The 21,972-nt window shown below is 43.8% G+C and overlaps 1 protein-coding gene across 11 annotated transcripts in view; it reads right to left on the bottom strand.

Annotated features, from left to right (window-relative positions):
• Positions 1-21,972, bottom strand: part of FGGY (FGGY carbohydrate kinase domain containing) — a 433,138-nt gene that overhangs the window by 63,585 nt on the left and 347,581 nt on the right. For 7 of the 11 annotated variants that reach the window (XM_053575373.1, XM_053575374.1, XM_053575375.1 and 4 more), the window contains 2 exons: positions 16,325-16,445; positions 10,407-10,501 (listed from right to left, as the gene is read on the bottom strand). The exons of 1 other annotated variant lie outside the window; for it this stretch is intronic. In XM_053575373.1, the coding sequence (XP_053431348.1) occupies positions 10,407-10,501; positions 16,325-16,445 (216 nt within the window). The remainder of the gene's footprint in view (positions 1-10,406; positions 10,502-16,324; positions 16,446-21,972) is intronic. 3 more of the 11 variants (XM_053575381.1, XM_053575383.1, XM_053575382.1) reach the window with 1 other exon arrangement.

The raw sequence follows: 21,972 nt of genomic DNA, 5'->3' as shown, positions 1-21,972 counted from the left end.
CGGGCTGGTACAAAGCTTTAGTTCTACGGTCCCATAAGACACTCCTGGGTCCCTGATGAAGCTTTGTTCACAAAGCTGGTTGAAGAAAGGAATAGTCAGGGAAAGCAAGTAAAGAGATATGTGATTTAACTACCAAATCAGGATATTCTCTGTTCTATCCCTGAATCAAGGGACATCTCCAGAGAGGTATACACCCTGGTTATCCTAGACTTGAAGTTGGGTTTCATTGTCATGCTCCGGGCTCTCAATAAGGTTGTATAGAATGAATGCTTATGCATCTTCTGTAAGTACAGAGAGGAACTTCTAGGTTCTTATATATTTTTTTTATTAAGAAATAAGAATTTCCTTGATGCTGTGGTCAGTATGTGACTCGACATGTTCCCCACTTCCGCCTTGTCTGTCTGAGTTCAGTCACAGTCATCCTCTGGGAGCAGCTCAGAGACCCACAGATCAAGTTTGTCCCACAGATGTTTCGTTTGGTGCTCACCAAACCCAAGTGAAAACGGTCCGAGCTTCAACATCCTTAGGTGGTCCTTTTAGTACTACGACTACTATTTTTCTAGTACTTTCCTCCAAGCTGGTATAGAATCTTCCCATGTTTTTATGGCCACCTTAATACAAGGGGCTGGTGTGTCTTTCCTTTCCCACGTTGCTTCTGACTTGTGAGTTTTATTCCGGTAGCCTGCTTAGTCATTGATTATAAGTTTTCTTAAATCCATATGGAAGCACAATGTGAATGGTAAAGAAACAACTTGCTTTTTTCCCTAAGCAAAACTGCTGAGGTCAGCGTGAGCAGGTGCATCCCAGCACGTTCAAGGGCTAAAGTAACACTCCCTGGTGAGTCGCGCAGGCTGGCCCCACCTGCCGCACGTTAACGAGTCAGCATGTCTGCAGGCTCTGTCCCACCATTCCCTCAAGCAGAAGAGGGAAGAACTTCCTCCCTAATAAGTGAGGGGTAGGGACATTGAGTGGCATCTGCCTTATTCTACCATGTGACATGCAAATCTAGCTAGGTGCTCTTCAAAGCACTGGGCTACAGGGAGTGGGTGTGCAGAGGGTGGATCTGGAGCCAGACCCCCCTGCGTTGAAACCCTTATCCTGCCACTAACCCGCTAGGTGACCTAGATGTCTTTTCAATGTCTTGGTGCCTTAATTTCCTGCAAAGTGGCACAAAGATACCGCCTACTTCCTGGGGCTGTTGTGAAGATTAAATTAACACAGGGAATAATAATAGCACTTTCTGTGTAACAGGCATTTGCCAAATGTGTTTTCATTCATGGAGTATTTGCAACAATTCAGCAGGGTTAGTTAATATGGAGCTGAGCTCAGAGAGATTAAGTAACTGGCTTCGTCTGGTTTGTTCCCACAACTAGTGAGCCAAGAAGATGCCATCACCTTGGGGTGTAGGAAGGCAACTCTAAGGGCTACTTTCTCTTGGTTGCCCCACTTGGTTTCCTCTTACACTACCCAAGATGGACTCAGCTCACTGCCCCTTTCCACAATCCCCCCTGCCTGACATGGCAGGCAGGTACCATAATACCACACGACGGAGGCTCCAGCAGTTATTAATATTCACTATGCTGGGCTGAAATGGAGAGAGACTTGTCCAGTGCTGAGCCCCACATTCTGTCTTCTGCTTTCAGACGGAGAATTCCTCTGCAGGATGCAGAGTACTGCCTGGGGGTCCCACGGTGCCTTGAATTCCAGCCCCTTCCCAGATGATGGCTCAGGCCCTCCTCTAGAGGACGTCCTTAGCCTTTGCCATTGTACAGTAACCATAACATAAACAAGGAAAGCCAACATCAAATAAGGTGCAGATCACACCTGTAATCCCAGCACTCTGGGAGGCTGAGGTAGGAAGATCGCCTGAACCCAGGACTTGGAGGTTGCTGCGAGCTAGGCTGAGGCCATGGCACTCTAGCTGGGGCAACAGAGTGTCAAAAAAAGAAAATAATGACACAACTAAAAATAAATAAATAAAACTGTCTTGCTTATATATGCTAACATGCTTACTCCTTAGAACAATGTCTCTATGCTGTTATCTTTTTCAGAGGAGGGTTCCAAGGCACAACGCACTCAAGGCAAGTGGCACAGCCCAAGATTTAAACTAAGGCCAATGGCCTTTGCCATTATACTGTGGTTGTGACTTTTTCATAACCATTTCTGTCTGTATCCACCTCCCTTGGGCGCTGAGACTGTGTTTAATTCTTGTCCTGCTGCAATCTGGGCCTGCCCCTATCACACATGGGCTTGTACTGATAAGCCTTGGCTTAAAGAATGAAACCGCCATCCCTGTGACCTACTCTGAATCCAGGCCCACACTCGCCTCGAGGGTCCAGGTCCACTCCACTGTCTTCTGTCAGCCCAGCTGTCACAGCCCACCCTATCTACAGCAGGGGAGGAGAGCAGAAAACACATCCTGGCATCACAGGAAGAACCAGAGTAGAAGGTGCATTAATGGGGGCAAAGACAAGCCAGCGGAGTGATTAATTTGGCCTTCCCTTCAATATTATGTTTACACGAGTTGATTATATAGCACTTAATTACTAATTTGCTCTACTTAAACCAAGAGAGCTTTTAATTTTTAATGAGATAAGGGAAGACGATGCCTTTACTTAGTAAGGAGCAGCAATTTTATTTCCCTCTCTTGTTTTGCCCAGCCAATTAATAACATTTCTAAGGAAATGCATCCCTCTCATTAATTCTTTCTCCTCATCATCTTCCCGACCTCCCAGGTTTAAAAGAGATGGAAACAGACAGGAAGCCACTTAGAAACAAACTGACTTCACCTCCAACCTAGCAGGCTGGAGTGGGAAAGGCTTTATAGTGTGGAGCAACGTGGTTCCCATGAGTGGTGCTACCTGGTGTTTTGGGAGTTGGGTGTGTCTATGCAAAGGAATCATACATGCACAGAACACAGTCATGGGTCTCCAAATAAGGTGATCCCCCTACCACCCTACTTTGTGTCCTAGTTTTAATGTCAGATACTTTTTTTTTCTCTCAGAGAGTCTCACTTTGTTGCCCTTGGTAGAGTGCCATGGCATCACAACTCACAGAAACCTCCAACTCTTGGGCTCAAGCATTCTCTTGCCTCAGCCTCCCGAGCTGGGACTACAGGTACCCACCACAATGCCCACCTATTTTTAGACATGAAGTCTTGCTCTTGCTGGTTTTGAACTCCTGAGCTCAAGCAATCCACCTGCCTCGGCCTCCCAGAGTACAGGATTATAAGCACGAGCCACCGAGCCCAGCCCAAGGTCAGATACATTTAAGTACAGTCCTGGGGCACTGAGATACAGTGAAGAGCATGCTTGGAAATCCGATCTGGATTTGACTGCTAGCTCTGCCACTTGCTAGCTGTTAGATCATGTATACATGACTTAACCTTTCTGTAAGTTTCTTGCCCATAAAGATGAGGTGAATAATCTAACTTTCAAGAACGAAAAGCCATCTAAAGGACTGTAGCACATTCTCAGCTCAGAATAAGTGCAGAAAAATATGTTTTCTTCTATTTAGATAAGGTAGGAAAACGAAAGCAGAGAAAGGGACTCCCACGTATCATTATCTGCAGAGCTAGGAATCCAGTTCAGTGCTACTCCAAGGACCCATCCATAATGACGGAGGAGCTCACCCCAGAAGTGAGCCAACACATGGATTCCTTCACTGAGAACATCCTGCTATGAACAAAATGTCAGCTGAACTAAACAGCACGCTTGGTGACACAAGTGATTTACATTCTGGTGCAAGTTCCCGTATGTCATCGCAAATCTAAACAAACCACTTACAAGACCGGGCTCCAGTCTGCAGAGAGCTCTGGGCAGCCCAGCCTGGATGACCACGCTGGACATGTCTATGTGCCTCTGATGACGCCGCCCCCCTTCTCTGAGCTTAGAGATGTTGCCTTATACAGAAGACACCACGTTGCTCCCGGCTCTCTGACTTACAGTCCAGCCAACAGGGACACTGGCAGGAGACTAAAGAGTGGGGGAAAGCGGGGTTAATACTGCAGCCTTTTCTTTCAGGGTTACTGGCAAGCTAGCTGCCTGGGCAGTCCCCGCGCAGCCCTCTGTTCTGGGCTTCCAGTAAACACACTGTCCCCTCACCGTTCCAGGCCCAAGCTGTTACAAACTCCAGGGTACCAAATTTTCCCTTATGATTTCTGTATGTCCTGAGTGCAATTTTGTAATTTTGTAAATAGTCCCTATTTTAAACCTTCTAAAATGATCCTAATTGCAGGGCGTCCTTTATTGATTAACCCAGGGATGTTTTAATATGTATCTAAATTCTCTTTATCTATTTCTGATACTAGTTTTTTAAATAATAGTCTTCACTAAGCCCCATAAGAGTCCACTTCCCTTTGTGGCACAGTGGGACAGTCTTTGGTTTGGGAATCCTAGGCTAGGACTTGGATTCTGGCTCCATGACATTCCAGCCAGTGGCTCGGGGAAGTCACTTCACTTAGTAGTGATAACTGTATGGGCCATTTCCTTCTATACAACTTTTAACATGGTACAAAAATCCTCAAATGTTCAGATTTCTTTGAAACGTGTACAATTAAAGATGCGCTTCTCTGAAGTTTCTGAATCCATGGTAGTTTCTTATGGCTCACTGCAGAGATCAAATGCCTCCATCAGGCAAATGTAATAATGGTGGCATTTTCTTTTTCTTCTGCATATTTCTCAATCATTTGCCTAAATGCTGCAACCAAAACTCTTTCATAGCCTTTAGTAAGACTCTGCACTTCCCACACTCTGAATGGAGCTTTTTTAAGTAGTATGTGGTACATATGTATACGCGTGCATGAGTGAGTCCTTCTTCAGGGCTATTTCCCAATGATAGAATACTCTTGATTTCATTAAAAGCCTTATCTTTCCTGATCTCTTATCTGATTCCATACTTAATTTACTGTGTTGAATATTAAGCTTTATATAGCATGGATTTCATTGCTGTTCATGAGTTCTCCTGGTGTAATGAAAATAAACAAATGAAACAACAACCTATTTTTAGTTTATTCCAATAAGGACATTTATAATAAAAAGTGAACGCATAAATTAAGAGTGAGGGATTAATTACTTATAAGCATTTCTTTCTATAAGATGATTATATAGAGAGACAAATGTTTTTTAGATTTGCACTAGTATAAAATAATGTCTTGAAAATCAAGTCAAGCTGGGTGCAGTGACTCATGCCTATCCCAGCACTCTGGGAGGCTGAGGTGGGTGGACTGCCTGAGCTCAGGAGTTCCAGACCAGCCTGAGCAACAGTGAGACTTCATCTCTAAAAAATAACTGGATGTTGTAGCGGGTGCCTGTAGTCTCAGCTACTTGGGAGGCTGAGGTAAGAGGATCCCTTGAGCCCAAGAGTTTGAGGCTGTTGTGAGCTATCACACCACAGCACTCTATGAACAGCAACAAAGTGAGACTCTGTCTCAAAAAAAAAAAAAAAAAAAAAATCAAGGCAAAGAATTAGGCAAACCTTACTTTAGAAATACAGCTTTGTAATCCTAAATTTCTAAGAAATTAGCAGATGTTTCACCATTTTTTACTTTTAAAAAGCCCAATTCTTAAGTTACTGAATAAAAAATTGTGGGAGAGGAGAGAGGGATACTTATGAAAAAATTTGTTAACAAATCTTTTTGTTAATACCGTCTTTTAATTAAAGTTTCTAATTAAAGTGCTTTGTTTATATCTATAAGGAGTAAACAGATGCATTATGATTAAAAGCCAATAAATAAAGCAAAATAACACCGGTGAGCACAGTATGAAATTGTTTCTGGGAAAATGAACTAGAATATTTCCAAACCAAAGAGGCCGCCTTTCTTATTTTTATTTCTATGTTTGGTGCTCAACCAAATAGTGATGACAAATGTGTGATGCTGGTATTTTTTAATTTTTTTCATTTTTAAGATCTTTAATTAAATTATTTTTGAATGAAGTTCAAAGCACCTTAAGTATATATCATTTTTTTTGTTTTGTTTTAATTGTTGGGGATTCATTAAGGGTACAAGAAACCAGGTTGCACTGACCGCATTAATGCTGGTATTTTTATACTACCTTGTGAAGGACAGCTAGTTGCTATATTGAAATCTGTGTACTTCCTTGACAATGCATAGATTTTTACTAGAATATAGCTTGATGGAATAAAAAAAGCCTGCCTTTGTATCAAGCAAGTTATACAATTCTCTGTGACTCTGAGTCTTCCTCTGCCCAAGGGTCACTATTAACATCCACAGGGTTGCTTCATAGATTCTATGAATGATAATGGATAAAAAATAACAGGCCCTATCTTGGATCACCCAGGAGTGTCCTACATTACATATCTGATACTGAAATCATTTCCTAAAAAAAAATTCTAATTTTGAGCTGATGCTTTGACTTTTATTATCCATGGTCCCATTCTGCAAACTGGAACCAGAAGATTTAAAATTAATCAGAACCTGATTTGCTTTTGTTTTAATTTTGTTTTTCTGGAAGAGGGGAATTCTTAACAAAATAAAAATGTATTTGTTAACCAGGTGTAGCAATAAGTGTAAAGAATGTTAAGGCCAACATCACATTCTTATTTAATTCTTCTTTCAACTATTAATTACCATTCCAAAGTGTTCTGTTGACTTTCTATGGGACACTGACATATGGGACAGGATACTCAGAAAATTCAATCGGTAATCCGAATCTATTTAATTAGAAACCAGAATCTCATATCTCCAGAAACACATGCTCAAGCAGTAAAGGGCAAAGGGCTATGAAAAAAAGTTGATAATATCAGGACCACATGTGAAATGAACAGGATTATAAGAGGCCTGGAGATGAAAGCTAAATGGAACTAAATATTTAGCAAGAGATTTCTTGCACACAAGAAATAGAAATCCTAAATTTTCACACATTATTGGTGGAAGTATAAATTGTTTCTATGTATCAAAACTCTAAAATTTGGGCAAACTTTTGCCCCAGTAAGATATTTTCATAAATTTGTTTTATGGAGATAATTTAGGATATGCACATACATTTAGCTATAGAGATGTTGGGTGCAGCATTCTCTGAAACAATGAAGAAAACCCAAATATTCAAGATGTGGTGAAATGAGTGATGACATAATCCGTGGGGTAGAAAATTATGCAAAATTGTAAAGAGGTTCAACTGTATATTTTTGGGTGGGGCAATGGGGTATACAACATTATGCATTATATGAATAAATTTTTATAACTTAAAAATATAAAATGATTAAAAATAAATATATGAAAATGTTAAAATAACAGAAACCAGAATTATAGGTAGCTCATAATTAAATAATCTAAAATAGGTTATTTTAGGGTAAAAAAGATCAGTGTGTTCGTATTTTCTTTCATCTTAATTCAATTTTCCCCCCTTCCCCCAATATACATGAATTACTGGTTGTACTCCAGAAAAAGAAAAAGAAAAAAAGCAAGCAAACTAAGATCAAATGCACTGAGAAATTAGACAGGTTTGCTTTGCAAATTGCAAAGCTGGTATTTATGGTGATAGAAAGCCAAATCAAACTAAAAATCACAGAAAGTCAACTCTTACAACATAAAACAGAATGGGAGACATATTGTATACAAAAACCACAGGCTTTGAAGGGCATAACAGATAATGAATATAGCTGGCTCTAAATGAAGGAAATTCACAGGAAAAAAAATAAGAGAGGCTTCAGCTAAGCAGTAAAGATGTTTGCAAGGACTGACCTCAAGGGTAGATCACTGCGGTCTGCATGGATAGTTTATCTTGTGGGCACACATTATAGAATGGGTGAGTAATCACAGCTCTCAACTGGCCACTTACATGTATTGGTCTGGAGACACAGGAGTCTGTCTGGAACGTGACAGGGAAAGTTGATGGTGGGAATGCGAGGAGTCAATGGTTTTCAGGGATGGCAATGCTCACATAGTGAGAGGAAGAAAGGTTTTTAATTAATTGGTTGATTGCAAGAGCTTATTTTCTTTACATCAGTACTCCCTTTACAATGATTGTTGAATTCATTTTGATTTCTTGTCACTATCTCCTTTTGCTAAATTTTGCTTTAGATCCTTCTTCCACTACCTTATTTTGGGGGCAAGAGGTCAAGACAAACAATACTGCTAGAATTAAAGCTTGTTCTGTATAAACAGTCTTTGGAGAAAATGCTCCTTGTGATAAGGAATTACAGAAAGCTAACAGCATCGGCATGGGGGCCTGAAGGAAGCAGAAAGTGGAGAGCTGCTTCTTATTTCTGTCTCTCCGCCATTTGGTTGGGTTTTCTCTCACATGAAACCACTTCTTGTTTTATTTTTCCTTGTATTTTTTTTTAGAATCTTCCTACTCTGTGCTTAGAAAATGTAAGATGGTGACATGTCATAAACTTACTTTTTCCAGTTTGTTAATTTTCCAGGACCTGAGAGCTTGAAGAACTGTTATAGGATATCCCAGATTTCTAATTATAATTAATTATTTTTCAAGACATTCAGAATTACACAGGATCATTTTGTACCACACTGATGCCAGAGACAGTGAGGTGACCAGGTGGAAAGGTCAACAGAGGTCAGGACAACATGGATGCCACATGTCTATGAGTAAAAGACGGGAGATGGGTTGAACCGCCTGCCTCCTGGGCCCTCCTGCCGGCTCAGCAGCTGAACTTCTCCATGAGAGCATCACACCTGTGGTTGGAGTCCATATTATTCACTAAGCAGCAGATATAGAGATGACCGACTTACTCTCAAGAATACTTTTCCTTAAGGAGTTATGCTCTCCAGAGAGGGCACAGTTTTTGAAAACTACGAAAAGGGAAATACCCTTTCTGACGAAGGGTATTATTGGCCATTCTATTCATTACAATGGACAGTATCAATACCCTTTGTGATATCCTAATTTGGAAAGGAAGAAGTAGAGGACTTTACCTGTCTAAAGAAAGGCAAAGCAGCAAAGGGCAGGGGAAGAGAAGGAGAGAGAAACTAAGGGACTATAAATGGATAAAAGAGCAGAAGGTGGAAGCTAGCAATTGTCAGCATGTTTCAAAATTTGCAATATCAATGAACCTTGTAGTTGACCCATCTCTCTCATTAATAATACCCCACCAGAAAATTTTATCTGTTGTTATCTCTCCCTTTACCTGATAAAATTTCTCCAGAATTGAAATACAGACACGTTTGCAGTAGCTAGAAGTAAAATCCACAGCAGTGGATCCATTCTGTGCACCCTTGAGTTTTGCAAACTTTTCTGTTTCTCTGTTGCCTAATCCTGTGGCCCATGAAGGGTTGTTACAGGTATTAGGAAGATTACACAAAAGCACTTAGCACATCAAAAGGTCATAAAAATGGAGCTCTAATGACTGAGCTGCTGGTGGAAAATCTGGCCTTTCGCCCTAACCTGGAGTTCCTGGGCGAGTCACTTCAGCTCTCTGATTCTCAGCTGAACAAACATCCTATGAATTCTAGGTTGAGACACGAAGTCAGATTTCTGGGTTCTGGCATTTCCTGGCTGTTTCAATATAGGTCAAGTGATTTAAGTTTTTTTATGCCTCAGGTTCCTAACCTATACAATGAGAAACTAGCACTGTCGCAGCAAATAAATGGGAACAGTGTGCTGCCAATCATTATTAGAGATACAGGTGCAGAGCAGCACGGTCGGGTCCCATGAGCTGGGAGGCCATCAAGCCAAGTTTTGAGTCCAGGTGGTCTAACACCATAGCCTGTGCCTTTAATTTTTATACTATACTCAGTCTTTTTAAAAATTATAATTTCAGCAGTCAAAGCCTCTCCACAAGCTGTGTATGCAACATCTTTCGCAATTTGGTGGTAGGAAAAGCTTTGTCTCTCACCAGAAACTAGAATGTTTCCCCTTTTTAAAAATGGGAATTACACCACTTATCATGTGTTCTTTTTGTCTTGGCTGCCAGGAAGCTCAGAGCCAAATTATTTCATTTAATTATAGTCACCAAATTGTTTCCTTCTTCCTATATCTTTGTCCCTTAATTTCCCTTTTAATTTCTTTTTAACTAACATTTTCATTTGTGTCTCTTGTCGATAGAGGCCTTAAAGCTATATGGAAAGCGGTGGGGTTGACGTGGGCAAATAAAACCTGAAATATACATTAAAGATTATAGTTTTGAACCTCATCTATTTCACTTGGCAAAGAAAAATGGTCGACAAGAGATTTAGAAGAAATAATTTAAGGGCTATTTTAAAGGAAAAAAAAAGAAGAAAAACAGAATGGCCAACACTAACAGAGGCCAAGTCAAAATAAAACTGCAATAAATATGTCTGAGGCCAGAAGCGTTTGTGCCTCCCCTGGCTGGAACCTATCATTTCTTAATTATATCCTGTGTATGTTTTGTAAGAAGTGAGCTGCTGTCAAGAGGAAGGATGGCCTCAGACAGGAGAGGGCCCGGCCCGCCCCTCAGTCCTCACATACCTGCACAGAAGCGAAATCCCCCGAGGCACAGGCACCCAGAATAGCAGCACCCACAAGAACAGACTCCACCTCTTGTGACAGCACCACAGGCATGCCTGAACAGGACAAGGCCACACCTCGGTTAAGGAGCAGGGCCTGGGGCAGTGTGGGCAGCCAGCAAACAGCCCCAGTGTCGAAAACACCTGACGTCAAGGCAGCAGCAGACACTCTCCTCCCAGCCCCCCCCAGTTCCCTGTTCCTTGTTCCCATGGATTACCTGCTCTATGAAACTCCAGGGCCTGGGCCTGATGGTGTGGCAGCCAGGGGTCAAGGGAGCCGACCCCATAGATATCAACTCACGAGGCCTCGGTGCCCACGTTCACCAGGCTTCTGCCGGTGGCTACCTGCCATTTGGTTCAAGTTCAGTTCAACAATTGTTTCATTAAGGGCTTTGCTGGCCCAGGGACTACTGAAATGAGTCAGATTCTGTCCTGCTACGAGGGTCTCAGAGGCGAGATGGGTCTATGTAGGGGGTTGGCTCTCTGAGAGGTACGAAGAGAAGGGGAGTAGCAGAGAGGGCGGCTTCAGCCCTTCAGGGCTTCCTACACTCTGAGAGTGGGAGGAATAGCCCTTACAGGGGCTGACAAGGGCCACCTCCTGGACCTGGCCCTTCTTCTCCACACTGATCCTGTCCCCTCCTGCAACACTGTCCCAGTGTTCCCTGCTGCTTCTAGAGGGGCTTCAGCGCCCCTACCTGTGCTGTCCTGTCCTGTCTGGATACTTCCTCCTGGACATTGATGGGGTAACTGCCGCCCTCCTTCAAGTCACCTTCCTAGCCTTCGGATCTCAAAGTACAATGTCCCTTCCACGCTCCTGCTTCCCCTCTGTGTCTTCCTCCCCTCCCAGCCTGTGCTTTACTCACTCACCTTGTTTAGTGTCTGTCTTCCCTGCCAGAACCTAAGCTCCCCTGGGTGCCAGGTCCTGTTTTAGCCTTGTCATTTGGACCAGTACCTGGCACAGGGCAGGGATTAAATGGCGAGAGAAAGAATTTCTGGGGAGTGGTCATTCCAGTGGAGATAAGGCTTAAGTAGGCATCGAAGGGCAAGCAGAGGCCCACCAGGCAGGGAGAAGCCCTCCACGTGCCAACTCCCAGAGCTTGAGAGCTCATGGTGGGTTTAAGATTAATAGAAATAATTTGAGATTCTTAAGATTTTAGTATGTGTGCGTATGTGTGTGTACACACATACACACACGCACACATCTGCTAATCAGGACATGCAACAAACTCCACACAGGTAAGATCTGTGATGTGAAAACTTCTTCTACTCAAGGCATAAAAATTATGATTCCAAAGACTCAATTTCTCTTCCTATGTTGCCTGGGAAGACTTCCCTGATGACCTGTCTACCTCCCATAACTTTCTCACTCATCTCTTTCATCCAGGGCTGCCCCAGACAAAGAGGGCAAGGGATAGACTATCACCCAGGGATGTCAGCTGCACCCAACCCCAGCACTGGGCCAGAGCGTGGACCTTTGCTGACAAGGTACCAGGTGGGAGTAGGGTTTGGAGGACTCAGACCTGGGTTTGTCTCCTGGTTCACTAGCTCTGTATTTCAGCAAAGTCACTTGTACTCTTGTAGTGCTGGGTTCTCTACATGCAAAATGGGGATGATCGTAAGACTTATGCAGAGGTGTGCTGTGAGGATTAGTGAGAACACATTCTCTGGCCATGGTAAGCCCTGGCGAAACGGCTGCTGCTCTTGTCAGAATTAATGTCCATGTGCGTGAGGTCCCTGCACATGTATTCCATCTGGACTGGAAATGGGACCAGCGGGGAAGGGACAGGGCAGGCCCCCCTCAGCCACTAGGATGGTTCAGAGCAGTGCAGTGTCCCAGGGACGGCACGGACATGAATGTGTGGATGGTCCAGGGCACTGCAGTGTCCCAGGGACGGCACGGACATGAGTGTGTGGACGGTCCAGGGCACTGCAGTGTCCCAGGGATGGCACAGACATGAGTGTGACCGTGCCTACCCAGGGTAGCACCTCTGAACACCACTCACTTCCCAAGCCCTCCTTATCCTGTCAAAGCCTCCCTGGTTCTGAGAAGGGAGTGGCTACTTGTAGTCCCGTCTGCCTGGAAGCCAGAGACCAACCTGAACCTGGGGGTCCTTCATCAGCTCTTGAGCTGCACCAGATTGTTGGGGTGTAAGCACTGGCTTCCTCACTGACTTAGCTGTGTGATTCTATGCATGTTTACTAACCTTTCTGTGCCTCGGTTTTGTCATCTACAAAATGGGGTTAACCTACCTCATAGGGTTGCTGAGAAGGTTAAAAGTGCTGTGATAAGTGTGGGATTTAAAATAGTGCCTGACTTAGAAACAGCACAGGCTGTCATGACTCTTAAAGTCTACCTTGTCTTTGAAGTCTCGCCTCACACCCATTACCCTGGGTAGAACCAAACCACTCCTTCTGTTTGCCAGGCAGACCGATCCCACCTCCTCTCCTCCTCCCACCTGTCCTGAGTGCTGGGAGACTGGCCTGTGCACACGCACACACACCACCCCCGCATTCCTGACTCAGCTCCTCATGGGCTCCTGTCTTCCTGTGCCCCTCAGTCTCAGGGTGGTGCTGGTCCCTGCCTTCATTCCTGCAAGCCCAGGGGTGAAAACAGTGTTAGCGTCCTCAGGGTGCTTACTGGTTGTCTGGGTTTCCTACACCTGCCCACACCTCTGTAAATAGATGCTTTATTCAGCGTTTCTCCTGTTACCCCAATTTAAATGTGTATCTGTTCTCTGCCTGGACTTGACACTGACCTCTGTCCTCTGGGTCCCCACTCTGTTCTCTCTGGATATTGGTTATAAGACCAGGGATACTCTTCCTGTGTTTTATAACAGACCTTGTGGCAGGGCATTGTTGTTCTTTGTATTCCTGTGCCAAGCTCAGGACTTGGCAGCTGGTGTGCTCAGAGAAGGCTTTTCAGTGAATAAATGATTAAAATAATGAATAAGACAGGAGGAGGGAAACCCCTACTGAAACTGCCAGTACTAAAAACAAAATTCAGAAGAAGGAACATTTAGTCCCAAGTAAGTGGGGGAAACCTACAATTACTTAGTACACACCAAGTATTTTTTGTAACCACACTAACTCAGTGGCCAGGGTATAGGGAGGTCCTTCCTCCCCATGTAGACATCTTCCAAGCTGGCAAAGCCCTCTTTTTTCTTGCTTGCATGGAGCAGTCTGTTCCCAAAACGACAGAGACTCGCTTACAAAATATTAAACTTTTTTTTTTTTTAAATCAAACACACCTCCTCTCTGGCACGGTGCTGCCTGGAGGGCAGAAGTGAACTAACATTTATTGCTCAGCTACTTTAAACCGGGCAGAGCTTGGTGCTCACCAACTTGTCAGCATGCATTTCTCAGCAGGCATGAACTGTGTAGGGAGATGATAACGTTTGTTTTCCAGAGGAGAAAACTGAGGCTCACAGCGATATAATAGCTTGCCCCAAGCCACTAGGGCTAGACTCCTGCTTTTTCCAGTATTCCACACTATCTCAAAAAAAAAAAAAAAAAGACTTCCGCATTCCATGTGTCTTTTTACATGTATTGCTGAGAATCATAAGCTACCAGGTCCAAGGTAACCTACATTCTCCCTGAGTCTTTCTCTGTAGGAAAACTAGAGCAAACACAGTGTTTAAGGCACCAAAGGTACCACCTATACACGGGCTGTTGTGTGCGTGCCATGTACAGGGACAGATGCTAATGTGTTCTTTTCTCTGAGCCTGGTGAAGGAGAGGAAGAGGGCAGCCTTGCTTGGAATGTGAGCTATGTTATCTGATGCATTAATGAGTTTAACAGAACCCCAAGCATTCAAAGGCAGATGCACTTTGCCATCACTTGTCAGTCACAGGCTTCCAAAGGCAGAGGAATTCCAGGCCAAAGAAAAGGTCCCTTTGTCTGGAACTGTAACTGGTCCGTAGTGAGAGACAAAGGGTCCAGTTTCAACCCGAATCCAAATAACGATTAACAGCCTTTTCATTCAACAGGCTGGAGGAGAGTGGCTTCCAAAGCAGAAGTTTCTGTGCCGCTGCCGCACCCCTGCTTCTGAGTCAGCTGGGACAGAAGGCCTGCAAGATGACCCATTTTTACCAGGCCAGAGCCGGGTGCCTGGTGCCCTGCGCCCCATTCCCAGGGGCAACTTGTCACTCAAAGCCGACTCTCCTTTTCCCTCTTGCACTAGGTAGGAAGTCCTTCTGGCTTCAGATTAGAAGTTTGAACCTTCCCTGAACCAGCTAGCTGATTTTTAGATAAAATGTATATAGTTTTTCTCCTGGGGAAAATTATATGGTAATCTGGGTTCCTTTTATGTCTTTGTTCTTTCTGCTTCAGAATGGTCTGCTTCTAGAGAGTCTGGATGCCTTGGGAGCGTGGGCTTACCATCATATGGGACAAACTGGCAGAGGAGTCCAGAGACGGGGCCAGCAGCACAGTGTAGAGGCCCTGGGTGCACGCCTGCCTGGGTTCCAATGCTGGTCCTGCCCCTCCCTGGCCCTTGACTTTAGAAAGTCACTTAATTCACCTCCCTGAAACTCCGAACAAGTTTCCTTGTCTGCAAAATAGGAGTATCCAATTCCTGCCTTTTGTTAGAAAGCGAGGGTTTAATGTATATCAAGGGATTCAAAGTGACACGGAGTAGGTGCTTAGCCAAAGAGGAGCATTTCTGTACTTCATGTCCTTAGAGCTCCACCTACAGCCTGCAGACTTTTCTCACTGTCCTCAGAATTGTATCTCAGTCGGCTTGACTCTAAGATGAGGGGAGAGACTTGTTTAGTTTCAACTCACAATGTACAGAGATCACCCATGTCCACACACTAGATAAGGCTCCCCTCTGCAGAAACATGTGTGGCCTGGAGGGGGAGAGGGATATGATGGGGCAGAGGGAGGGCCAGAGGTGCTGACCTGTCCAGCTGCCGGAATTGAGGAATCCAGGGGACAGGACGTGGCATGATGAGCAAAGGCCAGGGTAAAGTGTGCTTCGATCAGGCTGGAGTGGGATGTGGGCAGGGATGGCCCTGGCCACCTAGGGATGGGATGGGGGGCGGTGGTGGACCCTAGTCCAAGGTGATGCTAGGGAACAAGGAGCAAGAGGGGTGAGGGCAGCAGGCCGAGAGAGCAAGAGCTTCAGGCTGGCCTCTGCAGCACCAGCAGGCCTCCTGCCCACCAGCCCCTTCCTTGGGGCCCGGGGGCTCTGCTGAGGGTCCTGCCCTGCCATTGTCTACCAGCACCACAAAGAATTCAATCCATAACTCCAGACTCCTTCTAGCTGTATCATGAGCCCTAATTCTGATGAGTTCAGAAGGAATCACAGAATCTCTGGGTTTTAGGGCTTAAATTCCCCAGTTTGCAGCCAAGCCGGTGGCCCCACAGCATCTGGGCTCTGGGTTCTTCTTTGAGACAGCGTCCGTATCACTTTGACCAGACCACATGCCTCGGGCCATCACTGATCCCAAACTAGGTGAGGTGTCCCCTTGCACTTCCATATGACCCTGCGGTTTTCTCTCTCAAACTGTATTTGTCTGTTTGCCGTTTGGCTTCCTCAATAGACTTGGAGCTCCTTGGTGATAAGAATCAAGTCTTATTCATCTCCATATCTCCAACACTCATCACAATGCCTAAATCAGAAGTGGCACTCAGAAGTCTTACATAAATGAATAAATTACGATACAGCCCTTGCCTATCTTTCTAGTCTCGTTTCTCATCATCACTCAATAGCTGGATACACATAGAAATCACTTTTCCCACCATTCATATAAAGACTTCAGAATTACCTTGATAATTCGGCCCACTCCCCATATCCTCCACCCTTATCATGCCCACAACATGGCTATACCCATTTGCTGTCAAGCCTAAATTGGCCTTCTCTGTTCCTCCCCTACTTACCAGTAACATCTGCATGCATTTGCACAAAAAGGGGGTTCTTGCTCAGGCCTCCACACAAGAAAAGAGTGCTGATAGAATGGCCTGCTGCCTCCATGGCCTCTATAATGGAGCGGGTCCCAAACTTAAAGGGAAAAGCAGAAGAAAACATCAGTATGGCATTGGAAGTAGATGGCAGGGAATATTCACCAAGTGTTTCCCAGTGCGAGACGTGCTCTGAGAACTTTCCATACACTATCTCAAAAGCTGGGGCTCAGAGAGATTATGTTGCCTGTGATCACACAGTTAATTAACTCTCAGAGTGGAACTTCCAACCTGGGCCCGCCTGAGTCCCAAATCCTCTTAATTACTATACCATTTGCTCCTACCAGTAGTTACAGAACACAGACAAAAACAGTAGACAATGTCAAACACAGTTTGTATTAGCTCAGTTCATTCACACAAATATTTGATGAGTGTCTCCTGTGGGTCAGGCCCTCTGTGACGTGCTGGAAAAGGAGTCATGGCAACACACTCTGACATTAACAGAGCCATATTCCCTGGGTCAGTCTTCCTTCAATAAATGGGAACTTACAGACATTTTCCGTAGCAAAGGCACCAAAATTCCAGCTGCAGACGTGGCAAAGGGCTCTAAGTGCATAAAAATGGCGAAACTCAAGGCTTCTAGCTGACAAAGGGCCAGTAGTGCCATTGTTATCGCTTGAAACCAGGTAGAGATTTTTCTAATGATAAAGCTTCTGAGCCAGAATCCTTTCCCACTCAGTCCTTAGTGACCTGGGAAGATGCGGAAATCACACGTTCTGGATGGCTCAGGGCTGCACCACATTTCAGCCTTTGTGTCTTAACCTCTTCTTCCTAACATGTACTGTCTTGCCAAGTTTACCAAACTCAGTAAACATCATTATCGTGTGAGAACAGGATACTATCTTAGGGTCATGGAGGTAAATCTTAACACATAATTCTTTAGTTTTAGATGGGATATTCAAGTAACTGAAAATCACTATTTTTTTTGAAAGTTCAAGAAACTAGAAGTTCAGACATCATAATTTAATTAAGGTTAGGATTACAAACAAAAAATGAACTGTGATGTGGCCTAAGGATCCTGCTCTCCCACTGTCCGCCTGTGTCACAGAGAGCTCTGTCCACGCGTCTGCATTCCCTCCCCCTCTACCATGATCCCCAACCTCACGAGCTGAGAAGGAACTGCAGAAGCTCAGGGTTCTGTGGGGACAGCCACATTGTACTGTTTGAGAAGGTGGCTCCAGAGAGAAATGAGGAAGGGGACTCTGCGGTGGATGTAGAGTTGTAGATACATTTAAGTAGGGAGCAATTCTGGTAGATGGGGAAGTTCCTAGGTATGGACATTGGAGCATTTTGGTAGCAAAAGTAAACGACAAGGAACATTTAAGTTTTGGGAGTGAACTGCTAAAGCAGAGGGAAGAGAAGGTCAGGAGAGATAAGAAAGCAGATGCGGGTGGCCAGACAGGGCTTGACCACCAGGAAGCAGGTGGCCTATCTATCTGGGGCTGGAGAAAAGACACAAGTCAGTTATCACGGTTCTTAGAGAAAGTGTGCAAAGAGGGAGAAGAGGTAGTTTAGCTTGAGGGCAAAAAGGATCAGAAGCTTGGCCACAGCGAGGAATAGGGTTTGGAGAGTCAGCAGGATGTTGCCCTGATCCCTGGCCCCGGTGGGTGGCGACGGGGGCAGGTGAAACCACCTTTGACGAGGTTGTCTGGAAAGCTATCTCCCCAGGGAGCGGGGCTGCAAGTGGTCAGAGGGTGATCTGGGGACCACAGGACATGACATATAAATTGTTCTGAAGTAAATGATAAGAAACAGCAGCAGTCCAGGGGCAAAAGGCAGCCATTCCAGCCTAGAGGTCTTTGAGCGTTTGTTGACGCTATTCACGAATCTGGTAAAAATATGGATTAGGGAAAACTTGGGCCCTCCGAAGATAGTCCACAGATGTAGTGTGTTAAAAAAAAGAAAACATATTGTACCATATAAGGCAAGATCCTGCTTTCTGACTATGGCTGATTATTCACAGATGTTCTTTTTTAAGCTTTTTTTGGGGTCACGAACCCCCTTGAGAATATGACAAAACCTACTGACCTCCCCAGAAAAAAAAAAAAAGAAACCTCCCATACAAAATCGTATTATAGATAATTTTTAGAAATTTATACCTGTGGTGCATCTTACAGGGGTATTTGCGAATCTTGGTAAATGTAGAATGTAAATGTCTTGGCACAGTAACTGAGATAATGCCAGGAAGGCTATGTTAACCATTGTGATGAAAATGTGCCAAATGGTCTATGAATCCAGTGTATGATGCCCCATGATCATATTAATGTACACAGCTATGATTTAATAGAAAAAAAAAAAAAAGAAAGTCAACAGATGCCCTTTTGTCCAACATGGATCATTTTGATGCTGGTGGATTCTAGGCAACCACAGTCTACTCTGGGGCATGAATCTGTTGTGCTTAAGAGCGTTGAGTGTTGAATTAAAAATACCTCAATTGGCATTCAGGCACTTCACATACTTTTTCGTACCTAATCTTTCTGGGACTCAACTCCCATTTTTTTAAGTAGGAATAATAATAATACCATATTCATTCAGTTAAACATTCTATGTATTGCCAGAAATCTTCCAAAGCAAAAAAAAAATTAAGTTTCAACCAAGACTTGATAAAATACAGTAATCCCTACCTCACAAGCTTGCTGCTGCAGGAGCCTAAGAACACTTGTAGGACAGTACCTCCCACATGGAAGGTGCTTACAAATGAGAGCTATTTTGGTCATCAGCTACATCCTAGGCACCCTGCTATGTGCCTTAATGCCATCTCCAAGCTTATGGCAAATGGAAAAACGGCCTATTGTAATCCTCACTTAGGAGATACATAATTTAACTAATGCAATGTAGTTTGTATGGCAGGGAAGGTATGTCTCCTAATTTGTATGTAAATGCCACACAAATCTGGTATGTCTGACATTTCTAAAACCAGGGACCTAGGACCAAGTGATGAGCAGTCCTGACACAAGGGAAATACAAAACACATTTCCTGGGAAAGGAAAGAAACGATGGGAATAGGAGGCACTCCCCTGAGAGGGGCTGTGACAGCCTGTCTCTCCCCCCGAGCAGCACTAGAGGCCAGAATTTCCTGCTCAGCCAGGGTTTGTTCCAGGGCAATCCCTTTTGGTGTCCCGGCCTGCGCTCTGTGTAACGCTCCACCTTACTGAAATGCCCTACCAAATGATCTTGTGCTCACCTTTCTGGAAAAAATATCTTCACAGAGAAATTAAAATTAAAATTAGGCTATTCCACAGGGAATGTACAGGACCAAATGCAAATCAAGATACTTCAAATGCAAATAGTACTTTTTAAGAGTCTGTTCTGCAAAGAAACTATAGATGTGCACTCTGGGTAAACTGCATGGTTGACAGGTCTTTCAATTAAGCGTGATCAAGAGAGAATTTTACTTTGTGGCAGGCTTGCACAGTCCCAAGTTAACTTCATTACAATTTCTCTTTAATTTCCTTTCACCCCTACAAAATGCCAGCCATATATATTACTACAGAGAAAAAGGCATTTGTTTAACTCACCACCAACAAATGATGCTAGGACAATACTCATGGCCAATGAAACAAAATGATTTTTTTTTTCCAAGTTGAACATTACGGAAAAAGATCTGTTGTCAGACACTAAAAATGTACATTTTTGCCTAAAAGATCAGACTGAACCCCTCCCCATTCAATTGACTCCATAATAAAGCCTTATCAAAAAATCTCTGTCTTAAAATGCCTTTCCTCTGTGGTATTATAAAGGTTAAAACAACAGACAGAATAAATATGATAGCTTTTAATACATGTACGGCCTGTTAAATACAAGACAGATTTTCCAAGTGTGTGGTAGTTGGGAAAATGTCGACGGCTTTTTTTTTGTTTGTTTCCCCCTCTCCTGCCTGCATTTGGTTTAACCTCATTTATACTTTCCTGGACTTCTGCTGCGGTATTCTTAACAGGAAAGGCACCTCTGTGAAATAATCCCAGGCCACATTATTGATGCTTTCTAAGATGGGTTAAGTATAAACCTGTTCTCTGGAATGCCTGCAAGCTTATTTCGTCCACGCCACTCTTACAACCAGATCCACGGAAAATGCAGCATGGAAAGCAGAAAGGGCGGGAGGCTGGGAGTGAGGCAGAGAGAGGTTTAGCTGTTTGTCCTTGGCAATGGTCTCCCCCATCTGTAAAATGAGAACAAACCCATCTATGTACAGGGTTACTGCTCTAAGCTGCAGGTAGGTGAGGCCCTCTGCTCAGGGCTGACTCAAGGTCAGTGTCCACTGAAAGGTGACGGTCTTTACTATCGTCGGCTGCCCCCGCCAATCATCGTGTTTGGCCGTGTCCTTCATGTCCTCTTAGCATGTGCTCAGAAAGATGAGCATGACACAGCCCTGAGTTTCCAGGGTCATTTGTTTCCATGTGAGAGATTCACTCTGTTGTTAAGACTTTCCATACACCAAACTAAATCAGAGAGTAAAAGTTCCACAGTACTTAACGATTCTGAGAAATGCATCATTAGGCGATTTTGTTACTGTGTGAGCATCACACAGGATGTGTCACAGACTGAGATGGTGCAGCCCACTTCACACCTAGACCCGTGGTGCGGCTCATTGCTCCCAGGCTGGGAACGGGCACAGTATGTTACTGCGCTGAACACTGTCCAGGGGTGTCCAGTCTTTTTCTTCTCTGCTGCATATTGGCAGAGTAGGAGTTGTCCTGGGTCACACAGTAAACACACGAATACTAAGGAACGCTGACGAGCAAAAAGAAAAAAAGTGCATACTTTTCATGATATCAGACACCACAGATAAGGAAAACAGGCCTCAAATCATCGGCATAGGCCACTGTAACAGAAGCATTTATGTATCTGTATATATCCAAACATAGCAAATACATAGTAAAAATGAGGTATTCTAACCTTATGGCACCACGACTGTACCTAGTATGTGCAGTCCCTTGTTGGCCAGAATGTCATTGTGTAGTGCATGTCTGTATTGCAAACATCTCGTTTTATTTTAGAAATCTGGGTTCAAATCCCAGATCCACCATGTACCAGCTGTATGATTCTGAGCAAGTCACCACAAGGAAGTTCAGGTTCCTAATACGTGGAATGAGGATTATAATACCTACTTCATAAATGGGGTTAAATCAAGATAGTATATAAAGTATTTAGCACAGTGCCTGGCATATAATAAATGCCCCAAATTCTGTTACTTATTATTACCGCCACAATCATCATCATTTTGTCATCTTTCAAGTAGGATCACTAAACACTATGACATATACTTTTGTTTTCCATCTTCATCTTACTATCAATTTCCTCACTTTTGACATGTCAGAATCATCTGTTTTTGATTCAATGCATAAAGCTGTCTGATTTCACTGAACTGGCCAAGCTATTAAATCAATAAGAAAGCTGATTTAAGAAGATATAGTCAAACTAGTCTATAATCTAAAAGAATTATTTAATAAATTTGGCTAATTTCATAGTCTCATGCAATTGTAACAAAGAAGGTGTATTTCTTTAGTATTATGAGTATTATTATTATTTGGAAGTCCCATTCTCTATTGTACATGGCACCTGGATGA

Source organism: Nycticebus coucang, chromosome 22, assembly GCF_027406575.1.
Source record: "Nycticebus coucang isolate mNycCou1 chromosome 22, mNycCou1.pri, whole genome shotgun sequence".
Lineage (NCBI taxonomy): Eukaryota > Metazoa > Chordata > Mammalia > Primates > Lorisidae > Nycticebus > Nycticebus coucang.
The sequence above is the reverse complement of the archived record's forward strand: the minus strand, read 5'-3'. Positions and strand labels throughout refer to the sequence as shown.